This window comes from Nelumbo lutea, chromosome 5, assembly GCF_056320005.1.
Source record: "Nelumbo lutea isolate HS-2025 chromosome 5, American lotus-T2T, whole genome shotgun sequence".
NCBI lineage: Eukaryota > Viridiplantae > Streptophyta > Magnoliopsida > Proteales > Nelumbonaceae > Nelumbo > Nelumbo lutea.
In genome coordinates, this window is record NC_142688.1 from 55671015 (window position 1) to 55682780 (window position 11766).

Below are 11766 nucleotides of genomic sequence, written 5' to 3' on the forward strand. Positions count from 1 at the left end.
AAGAAAACTCAATAACTCCTAATCTGCCCAATGAATGATCAGAAATTTTAAGCATAGTTAAACTATGAATAGAAAAAACAAACTCTTGGGGTTAGACCCATAAGTAAGTTTTGAAATGACCAAAATATCCGATGAAGAGGTTTTGGCTATTTGTGTAGTTATTTGAGTCAGGAATTAGAAGCTAGTCAATCTTGTGAATTCTTTGCTATTAGGATTAGAATTTTCTTTTCCAAAGAAAATGATTAGAGTTTTCTTTTCCAAGGAAAATGATTAGAATTTTTTGTTTTTCCTTTTATAACTAAGCATACGTCTTAAATCCTTCATGTTTATAGTTGACAGTTCTTTTATCTTTCAGATTAATTTTCTTGGACTTTTGGTCCTTTTACTTGGTCCCCTACAAATAGAATTCCTTCTTCTTGATTTCTCTCTGCACTCTGTAGTTATTTAATTAGGTCGGACCCATAGTTGCAATTGACAGAAGAATTTGGAGTTGTATTAATCAAGGTTCAAAGAATTGATACTCTTGATATGCCTTTTTTGTGTATCAAGAGTTTCTTTTGATGGAAACTATTTTTTTGTTTTTTTACTTTTTGGTTTGATAGTATGACAGGGGGCCTGTCAGCCTGTCAAATCAATAAGTAATGTTTGAAATCATTCAAAGAATCCAACTCCTTTTACCCCGAGTATTGGTGACCCTGAAATCCAATACAATGCGCCCCGTTTCGGATGCATCATATTGATACTTTGAACCTTGGTGTTAATTAGTCATGTTAAAGCTTGATACCTGCTTTGTTCATTATGGGAAAACTGTGCCCATACAATGTTATTATGGTATTCTATTTGTTACTTTGCGATATTAGCTTATCTCTGCAGAAATCTGTGCCCATACAATGTTATTTAAAGATATGCCGAGATGTATATATGGTATTTCATGACTTTGCTTTTCTTTCTTTCAGCATAATAGAATGTGAAAAGTATTTCCATTATTTTCCATGTAACGCTTTGGTTGAAGCATACGACTGCTTGGACTTTGTGTGTGGTTTACATTTTAAGCTGATTTATTTATTGCAAAACAAATATTATGCTTTACTGTAGCTAGTGTAAGGGCGTTATATAAGTTGACATAATATAATCAAGTTTAACTTCTATGACCTGCACCAAAACCAAGGCAAGTATCTGCTTTATAATAGTTTAGATATTTTAATTCACTATGTCATGTTCGTTAAAGTATCAAGAAATTATTTTGTCCATACATTATTGTCATGGATTTCTAGGCAGTTTTTTCTTGCATTGTTATTATGGTTGTTTTTCTCTCTTCATACCTCTACAGTTTTGTCATCTCAGAGAAAGTTGTCATACAGTATTGTATTTTGTTGAATATATTGTGGTAATATTGGGCAATGCGATATTGCAGTTTGTTGTGACAGCAACAGGCTCTGAGGCAGAGAAGGTTATCAATTCGAAAAGAACAACATGGCGATGTGCAGGATTAGGGAGGCTTCCAATATTTTATGCGGCAGATACTTTATCGTAAGTTGCTATTTGGTTTTTTAAACTTATTTGCTAGTGTAATTCTTTGCGAACAGTCATAACCATTATATAGAAATAAAAGGTCTACTAACAGGCAGTATGCAACTTCCCTACACAACCTACCCTAGTTCGGTTGGGCCAATCAAAACCATCCACTGACTAGGGGTAGGGGACCCTGTGGATCAACCACTGTTTAATCCTCAGCCATGCATCAACCCTACACCCCACCTTGTGTTGGAATTCACATTGGCTCCCTGCATGCCCCATAGCACATCCCGATTGTGCATTGGGAACATCTTCTGTACTTGTCATGGGGAGATGTTCTCAATGCACGGTCAGATGTGCTGTAGTATGCATGTAGGGTGTTGGGGGAAGCCAATCCCAACTCCTTGTATCGGTGGTTTGCCCAACTAATATTAACCATCCGTGGTTAATTAATTAATATAAAATCTATCCATAAAAAGGGATGCTTTTGAATATGGAAAGGACCTAGGCGACAAGGCACCCTTTGAGGCTCGCCTCACCTAATTGATAAGCAGTTTTGTACTATGTATTATAAAATACTTTTTTATTCTTTATTTTTTGACATTATAATTATAAAATAGACACTATTAAACTAAAATGTTCATTTTGTGTGTTTATATACTAATTTCTTTTTCTTATTTTCTTATTTGTTAGGATTTAATCAATATAAACATTGCTAAATGCCGAATTGAATCCTCAAAGACTTCAAAACCTGAACCAATAAGTAAGGAAGAACTTAAAATTTTGTCCAATCAACATGTTTTCTTTTCTACTACTACTACTACTACTACTATTACTACTACTATTTTCTTTTCTTCTTTTCCTATAAAATAAATAAGGGTTCAGCCCCTATATATTTTGAGTTTTCTTTTCTTCCTCTTTCTTCTAATGAACATGTTGATTTTCTATACTTAACATGAACTCTATACTTATGAAAATTATGAAAAATTATTAAGGAAATATGGTTATGGTACCTAGGGAATTACCTTAGGATCTATGTTTTCTACGTAAAAAAATCCATCTCCTAGGCGATAAGGTACCCCCCTGTCGCCTAGCCTCACCTTGGCGCCTTGAAAGCCATGGAAAGAATTTTGTTGGTTAAAATTTGTTCCACACTTCCATTATATAGTGTAGGAAGAGGAATGCAAGGAATCCTTTCTGATGTCCAAAACAATTTGCCACACGGAAGATTCCTGGGTCAATTAGGAGGTGTTCGCCAATATGCATGTGTTTTGGCCTATTTGCATGATGCCTTATGAGAAATAAATCCATCAAGAACCATTTATTTTTCCTCAGCTATCAGCAACTTGCGTCTGGTAGCATTTGTCTGGAAATTCTGAATGTAATTCTCTTTTGTACTGATGAATTCAGAACTTTAACCAACAAAATGAATCAGTATCAAGATTCACCTTCTGCTGTCATGAAACAGGATGCGAGTCTTGTCACTGTTAGACGGGAAGGTACTCTGAGGAATTTCAAATATTGTGGCAATCAGGATAGGTACGAGTTCATGGTCAATCCAGCTCTATGCAGTCATTCCTCACAGAAGACACTACAAATTGGGGCTCTCTAACAACCACCAGCTGCCCCTGCCCATTCTGTATATTTGTGCGTAAAAGTAATTTAACTACGATTTACGTGTAAAGCAATTTGTTCGAGAAAACAATATGTACAGGTTTCCTATGATCAGTGTGAAATGTCAACGAATCATAACCCAATAACCTCTCTCTTTACAAATGCCACGCATGTTAGCATGTAGCTGGACGTTGAGAATCCCGTTAGCTAACGAACCCAATCCGGGTTGGAATGGGCCACAAGTTTTGACCAACGGGCTGGAAATTCTAGGCCCATATTGTAAATCATCCAGGGTTGGGCCTGTCCCGGTAGGTCCAATGGACCGTTATTAGCCCAAAGTTTGTCATGTATTGAGTATGTGTGAAGTACTGGGTTTTGCATGAAGATCTGAACAGCCCGAATCATGTTTAGCAGAAGTGTGTTTTTTTATGCATTTTTCCGCACGAGAATAAACCGGGAAAGATGCAAAAAGCTTCATTTGGAGTTTACCGAAATCAGCCTAAAATGGGTTTTTTTCGTGTCTTTTCGGTATTTCGGCTTTTGACGGTTAGATCTTTTATGTGCTAAACGAAAGTAGACTGAAAATTGGACTTTGACTTATAAACAACCGAAAGATCATATAAAAAGACAACCCCGCATTGGTAGCAGCCTCATGCACTGGCCTGCCTTTTTATCGATACACCTAATCCGGCGTATTAAGGTGTACAAACATTTTTGAACCCTTCAATCTGGTCTGAGTTTAAAATTGCTTTAACTCTTTTTTTCTTTACTTTCCGATAAAGACAAGTGTCTTATAGTAACGTAGGTCCTATCTAAAGAATGGAGATGAGTTCTACTTCAGCATCCAACACGAATATTTTTGTCATAATTAGTTATGTGTAAAAAGGAAACATGCTCTTTCTCATGCAAAGACAAGTGTCTTATTTGGAATAGCCTTACTCTTTGCTCCTGAAAGTCTGAAACTAATGTTTTCAACCCGTGTTAAACCTGCTGGTTAGACTGGTCGGCAGGTCATGAGCCAAATATTAACCATTTCAAGTGCTTATTTCATATTGGGCACTTGGTAATCTTTTTCTCCAATAAGCTAAGCATTTGTGACTATTTTGTCCTTCATTTTTTTTTTCAAGTTTTCAAAATATACTTTTATGAAAGTACTTTTATTAAATTACTTTTATAAAAGCACCTTTATGAAAACACTTTTACAAAAATATTTTAATAAAAACATTTTTATGAAAGTGCTTTTGTAAAAGTATTTTTATGAAAATATTTTTACACAAGCACTTTAATAAAAGCACTATTACGGAAGTACTTTTTTAAAATTCAACTAGGGATAATTATACAAGTGGTATTTTAAAATTCATCTAGAGATAATTTTGGAAGAAAAAAATTGAATAAGTGCTTATTGTATAAGCACTTAAAAAAACTGAAAATTTGGGCTTAAAAAATAAGTCATTGTTTTTAAAATAAACACTTATTTCGGGCTTATTTCCAAACACCAATAAGTGCCTGATGGTGCAACCCCTGTCCAAATAAGCACTCCCAAACATGTCCTTACTTTTGTTTAGTGCAATAAAACATTTAAGGCATTTCTAATTTAATTTTCGATTTTTTTTTGTAATTTTTATTTATATTTTTAAATATTTTTTATTTAATTTATGACATCATAAGTTGACCTATTTGATCTAGACATCCTCTTAAAGCAGTAATGCTTCTAGGTTGGTTTTAAAAATATTTCTTCAAACATACAAAATACTTTCAAAAGCAAAATTATGCTTTCATCTTTAGGCTGATGTGGACCATGCACTTTGTTGCGTCTAGAATGAAGAATCTCCTATAAACCGTCTTACAAGCACTGTTGTAAAATTCATAGTTTCTACAGATCATATAAACCTACATTTAAAAAAAAATGGTCCAAAGTACAAATAAAAATGAAAAGAAATAAAACAAAGAAAGATGAAATGAGCCCTATCAATCCACTGCAAGAAATCATGTTCTTGAAACGAGAAATTTAAAAACACGTTTAAAGATGAAATAAAGCACACAAAAAAAAGAAAAAAAAGAAAAAAACCAAGAACATAGTTGATGTGCTCTTTTGTTTTGAAAAAAATAGTGTGTTTTCAATTTTCAAACCAATGGTACAACCAAGTTTTCTTAAAATCATAACATAGAAAACGATCAAGTGCAGCTTGGAGTTTCCAAAACGTGCGGTTTAAAAGTTGCAATGGATCAGTATGACCAATTAATTTTTTTTAAACATCTCAGTTCTGCATTGTTTCACAGTTTTCTTATCTAGGCAGTGAAAACATACAACTGAGATGATGCCTCTAGTAATTTTCTACATCATGGGACGCACCGCGATGATCCATCCTGATCCTCTAATGGAGTTGTGGTTTATCGTGCCATACACTTTCATGGGCCAGTGTCAAGCTTTTATTCGGTTTTCAGCATCAAGATTGAAACAAAATCCATCCTGGGTAAAATTATTAAGTGCCCATTTGGGAGGACTTTCCCATGGCAGCTTTTGGCTTTGTGAGAGCCACACCTGGACGGCATATAAGCAATGTAAGGTGAAAATAGGTAATACAAGCTTCTTTGGAAATTGGAAAAGCTAGTAACAGTTTCTTGGAGTCTGTTTCTGTTTGGGAGGGCAGTTCAATCAAAACTTCAGCCCTCCCAAATGAGTCCGAAGGATAGAGCTTTGGGTTAAGTATTAAGGCCTTTCAAGCTTTAGGTAGCTTTTAAGCCTAAAAGAGCTTTGGGATAAATATTAGTAGCTTTTAAACCCAGGCTAGCTTTGGTTGATATCTAAGTGTATCCATATCTTTCCACCATACCATATCCATGTGTATCCAAAGCATAAGCTTACAGATACAATATTTGAAACCAATGCTGGAGGACATAAGATGAAAAGTATGAAAAACAACTTCCCAATGGCTTTACTAACTTGCCAAAACAAGCCATGTCAAAATAAATTGTCCAGCTGCCAACGCAAACTAAATACAAATTTCTACATTTTGCAATGGAACCCCATTTACAATAATCTAGAAAATCATAAATCGCCATAACCCACCTATGAGTCCAGTGTAACAGCTGGTGAATCTTGATAACCAGTGATCCCTGTTATCCTTATCCGTGTAATTGGCTGCAAAAGTACTTCTGTAAGTCTGCTTTCTCATCAATTGGAATGCAATAGCAATAATAAAAATGAGAATAACAACAAAAACAATACAAGGTGGAATTAGAAGATTAACAAAGTTTTTCTATCACGGAATATGAATCATCCATATAACTTTACATATCTTTGATAGCCTAAAAATAGTTTCTCCCAACAAAAGGGTAAACTGATATTTGAATTTGGACAATACAACCCATTCTAATAGCATTTTCATGAAAGCTTCAAAAGAAATACGTAACGTTAATGAATTGTTGATCATTTTGTTGCTCAATCTCCTTGAGAGTCTATGAGCTTCAATTATGGAAGCGGCTAAAATTAGGGCTTCTTTTGGGAGGTCTAAGCACAACACTATGCAGAGGAGACAACCTAATTGGTGCATTTCTCCATATATCTGTTTCTTTTGTTTTGCTAATGGAGAAGCTATTTACCACTTGTTAATCTCTTGCCCCTTTGTAACAAGTTTATGGGAATGTTTTTTCTCTTTTTTAGTATAGATGGAGTCCTACTGATTTGGATAGTCTTTTCAAACCATCATTCTTCACTCATCTAAAGAAAAGAGGGAGGACATTGTAGAGATGCATGAGGGCACCCACTTTATGGACAGTGTGGAAGGAGAGGAGTGAAAGAATTTTAAGGGGAAGATAAGATCTAGGCGTGCAATCATTAAAAGCATCACAATCAAGGTGATCCATTGGGTGAAAACATTGATAATCTTCCACAACATACCTATGGGTGACATACTGACATCTCTAGCAGATGGCAATAGATAGTAGATTCCACTAGCTTTAAAGTTTGCATTCCATCAAAACAGAACCCTCCAACCACAAATCAGATTAAGTTAAATTTTGATGGCAGTATTTTGGGTAACCCAGGCCCCTCTGGCATAGGAGCCTAGGAGGGGTTTGTAGAGATGGCAATGGCTCAATTAAAGCCTTATACCCTGGATAGATCAGCATTGAAGACTCTACTAGAGCAGAATTAACAGCTCTATTTTCAGGGTTAATAATAGCAAAATCTTTGAATCTCAACAACTTAAAAGTGGAAGGAGGCTCAAAGGTAGAGTTACATGGGGACATTGAAATGTCATGAGGGAACTACAAGAGTTAGGAAGGTGAGGAATTAGCAACTGTAGTTAGGTCCATAGATCAGCCAATTGTCTGGGTGATGCATTATCAAGGTTAAGACAAGGGGTCAATGCATCTAAGTTGTTTTGGAGACAGCTAAGGGACAATCTGTTGTTACAGAGCAATATAGGGGGGGGGGGGGGAGGGGGGGAGGGGGATAAGATAGCAGGGGCTATCCTAATATTGAGGGGCTATAAACTACATTATTTTTCACTTGTAATAAAATTTTAGTTATCCATAAAAAAATATATGTAATAATAGCAATAATGAAAATCCCTGTAATACCTGTCTGTGACCAATATTCCTCCGATAGTTCTTTCTTTTCTTGTACTTATACACAATAACTTTACGATCCAGCGTCTGCATGATAAGGGCAGAACACATGAGGCTGCAAAGAAGTAAAATGATGCAACTCAGGCAGGTATCAAGTGCCTACCTGTTCTTCAACTACAGCATGGACAGCTGCATTCAGTACAACTGGTTTTCCAATGTAGGTGCTCGTTTTGGTTCCTACCAGTAACACTTTGTTCAGAATAATCTGCATCAAAAGGATTTGTGTTATATTTAAGGATCTCAGTTTATGCCAGGACAGAGGGAAAATGAAGGGAAAATGAGAGAATAAAAAAGAACTGCAAGATTAGTACCAAATAAAGAACTGCAAGATTGGCACAAATTGCATATTGTTTTAGACAAAGACAATAATGAAGCAACTAAAATCCATACAATCTTTTAACTTAATGCAAAAGGTTTTAAAATACAGTAATAGTATGGAGGCCAAGGACATGGGAACTAGGTAATATGCACAGAAACATTTAATCATATCTCACTAAATAGAACCAGGCATATGAAGAAAACAACCTTTGAGGAATTACCAAAAAAAAAAAAAAAAAGCAAGCAACCTTTGAGGTAACATTCTTACACCAAATTAACAGGAAGTGCTGGTTCTTTAGAATTTGTTAGATAATTGCAGAAGGATTTAATGATAAAATATCCTGAACTTTCCCACTCCCACACTCTTCTATCAGCTCTTCCAACCCACTCCCAATCATTCAAGTTTTTCCTAAACTGAGGAACCCAAACTACATTCCCATCCTGTAACAGCATACAATCCATGATCCAAACCTCTTTATCTGTAGCCAGGTCAAAAGAATTGGAAATGCATCCATCAAAGGCTTGCTTCTAAACCACACATCCCTCCAAAACATCACCTGATTTCCATTCCCTACTTTAAAACTCACATCCTTTATGAGAATAGAGCTTAGGCTTTTTCAACTCCCTTCCAAACAGAAGAGCCATGAGAATGATTGGAGATTCCTGGGTCTCAACCAAAATTCGACCCTTTGAACATTCTCTATTTCTCAATCCATAGTTGTCAAGGTGAGGCCTAGGCGATAAGGCACTCTTGGAGGGTTGTCTTGCCCAATGCTTAAACATTTATATGCAAGACACCACATAATTTTTTATATTTTTCTTTTATGTTATTAATAGTAGTACAACAGATATCATTAGACTAAATAATTCATATTGTGGGTTTATAGTACTAATATCATTATTCTTATACTAGTTTGACATAGGGGTCGTTTGATAATGACTGAAGTTGCTGAACTGAAAGGCTCATAGCTTTGCCTTTTAGTTGATAAAATAAATAAATAGTAAAACTTTCAAGGGTATAGTGATCAATCCAATTCCAGTTTCAGCCATTAATGAACCCAAGACCTCCTTAAAAACTTGTCACTAAAAGACAAAGCAATAAGCTTTTCAGTTTAGCATCTTCAACTGTTACCAGACAGCCCCATAGTCTTGAGCCCTTTAAGACTTTAAAATCTGAGTTGATAAGTAAAAAGCAACTTTAAGTTTTTATGCAATTGGCACACAAGAATAATCAATAGGACTTCATCATCACCATCATCATCGGTTAGGACCAAAACAAGGGCTCAGCTCTTATGTTTTTATGCTTTCTTTCCTTCTTAGTTTTCTTCTAATAAATATGTTGATTTCCTGTCATTTGATATGGGGTTTATACTTTATACATATTTCACGAGGACTATGGTAATTATTAGTTAATGATTACTGCTTATCACTATGAAACCTAGGGAACTACCCTAGGATTTATATGTTTTTTTTTATTTAAAAAACTCATCGCCAAGGTGACTAGGTGACAAGGCATTCCCTTATTTTCTTCTCAATACAGATTTGAATAACCATGTCATCGATGAACAAGCTTCCATTCTTGTGTTTCATGTTCTCACCTTGTTCTTCTCATCCTTCTAGGAGACTTACACATCTTTTCAATGAAATTATCTACCTGGAATATTTCTTAAAGCCTTCAGAGTAAGTCCATTCATGAATAGATAACATGGACCCATAAGTACATGGTCAAAGTTGTGATTTGATGGTCATTGGCCAGCTAAAATAGCCCTTGGTTGGCTAGGATGAACAGCTTATTCAGATAAGTGGTTAAATCAGATAATGATTCTTTTTTTTTTTGATAATCATCAGGTAATGATTCATCTTGTTTAGTCTCTTCCTAGGGGAGGGAATAATAGAGATTGTCTTGAGCAGAGGCTCTGGGTCTGAGATTTGGCAGAAGGACATTAGGACTGTTCCGACTGTAGTGTATCTAATAGTCTAAATTTTCTGTACCTCAGGTGCAGCAGTAGTCTACATTCTCCAGCCTACTTGACAAGTTCTTGCAGGCTATTAGTGGGTCTCTCTCTATCCATTTTATGCTTCACTAACTTCTAAGAGAAAACTTTGTCTCGAAAATCATCTTACTATCATTTCCCTTCCAATAATACTTTTACTTCGCTTCTAACAAAATATCTATTGACATAGATAGTTTCAACAATTTCGGACTTCCCACCTTGTTTAAGTGTCTAATCCGCAAATGCATAAGATAACTACAACTACGTTCCTGAAATGGTGATGATACTTTCCCAGTTTCCTGTAAATTTTCAGCACCTATAGTTACTTATTCTAAAGCAACTATACTTACTTTATATAAGATAAGCAACTAAGCAAACAACGATAAAGATTCTATTTTGTTTTTCACTTTCTTTGTGATTTCCATAGAAAATGTATCAACCTGCCAAATTGAGGCTTTGAATTTATTCTTAGTTCAAATAGTTAGAAGCTCCTTCAATTCCCTCATATTGAATTGGACCATTGTACAACACACACACGATGCAAGAAAACAGCAATTTTATATTCTAAAGAACCAGTCATAATCCGATAACTTATCCCGTGATTGTAGAACTAAGAAGATACAAAATAAAAAAAAAAAACAGAAACAAATGTCAAATGGCATACCTTATCATTCACATTAGCACCTTTAAGCCTTTGTGTATAGATGTACCGTCCCGGGAAAACAATATATTGACGACCTCCAACCTAAAAATCGGAGAAACGGCGCAAACCCAGATCACGAAACACAAAAATAATTGAAGATATCATTTGGGTACTGACAGATTACACGAAATTTCTGCTTAACTCACCATGACAACAGCAAAAACCTCTTCACGTTTTGGGACATCTTTCGTGTTCTCGACAAGTTGAGTCGGCTCAGAATCTGGTTCAGATTCGACGACGGGTGCATCAGTTTCAGAGAATTTGGGAATGGAAGACAATGTGGACTTACGGTAGACGATTGGAGAAGGCGAACGGGGAGAAAAGGTGAGTCTGTTGGAAGCAAGAGAAGAAGTAGAAGGGAAGAAATTGAGGCTGGTTTTGGAAAGAAGGAGAGCCGTTGGGTTTTGCTTCTGCATAGCAACTGTTGGTGCCCATGACGAGGAGGATGAGAAGAAACCAAGTGTGGTGGACGCCATTTTTGCTACCTTCAGAGCTATCTGCTCTCTTGCTCTTCCCTTCTTATAGTAATTAAGACCCGTTTGCAGTTTGCGCCTTTGGGGTAACTTTATCCTATCCATTCCATTTATTCTGAATGACACATATGCCCATGTTCTTATTGGGTAAATTATATAAACCCCCTGTACTAGGGGTTAGTGACAATTACCCCCTTAACTTTCATTTGCCACAATTAGGGGTGGCAATTTTTCAACCCAACCCTCTCAAATTTCACTTTTACTTTGGACAAATACATCTGGCCGTTACATCATATGATATAATGTATTAAATTACCAGATATCTATCCGAACTTTTCTTATTTTCTTTTTGACCTCTTCCATTTTCTTTTAAACCTTAATTGACCCAAAAATACTTCCATTTTCTTTCAATGAAACCATTCAAAATAAGACTCCGGATCTCCTGTCCATAATAAATTTGCCTACATCTACCCACAACACACTACCCCCGGACATTGGGAACATCTCCCTGTGCAGA

At 35.8% G+C, this 11766-nt stretch overlaps 2 protein-coding genes across 6 annotated transcripts in view; one reads left to right on the forward strand and one right to left on the reverse strand.

Moving 5' to 3' along the window:
* LOC148852529 (etoposide-induced protein) overlaps nucleotides 1-3272 on the forward strand; it is a 29207-nt gene extending 25935 nt beyond the window's left edge. For 4 of the 5 annotated variants that reach the window (XM_088943061.1, XM_088943063.1, XM_088943065.1 and 1 more), the window contains 2 exons: nucleotides 1415-1530; nucleotides 2984-3272. In XM_088943061.1, coding sequence (XP_088799187.1) covers nucleotides 1415-1530; nucleotides 2984-3023 — 156 coding nt within the window. In that variant the 3' untranslated portion in view covers nucleotides 3024-3272. Of the gene's footprint in view, nucleotides 1-1414; nucleotides 1535-2983 lie in introns of those variants that run through there. The other variant, XM_088943064.1, reaches the window with a different exon arrangement.
* Nucleotides 3273-6042: 2770 nt separating this feature from the next.
* On the reverse strand, nucleotides 6043-11326 carry RPL21C (Ribosomal protein L21). Its single transcript, XM_088944487.1, has 5 exons — nucleotides 10923-11326; nucleotides 10738-10818; nucleotides 7865-7966; nucleotides 7714-7788; nucleotides 6043-6271 (listed from the first exon to the last, which is right to left on the reverse strand). The coding sequence occupies exons 1-5, from the start codon at nucleotides 11250-11252 to the stop codon at nucleotides 6200-6202; spliced, it is 660 nt and encodes a 219-aa protein (XP_088800613.1). The 5' UTR covers nucleotides 11253-11326; the 3' UTR covers nucleotides 6043-6199.
* Nucleotides 11327-11766: the final 440 nt, after the last annotated feature.

What these genes read in the sequence shown, in the direction of transcription:
- RPL21C (XM_088944487.1), bottom strand. Translation starts at nt 11,252, where the DNA reads ATGGCGTCCACCACACTTGGTTTCTTCTCATCCTCCTCGTCATGGGCA. An exon ending in GTGCTAATGTGAATGATAAG is followed by an intron (nt 7,967 to 10,737) that starts GTATGCCATTTG and finishes CTTTTGATGCAG; the next exon opens with ATTATTCTGAACAAAGTGTT. An exon ending in GGAATATTGGTCACAGACAG is followed by an intron (nt 6,272 to 7,713) that starts GTATTACAGGGA and finishes GTACTTTTGCAG; the next exon opens with CCAATTACACGGATAAGGAT.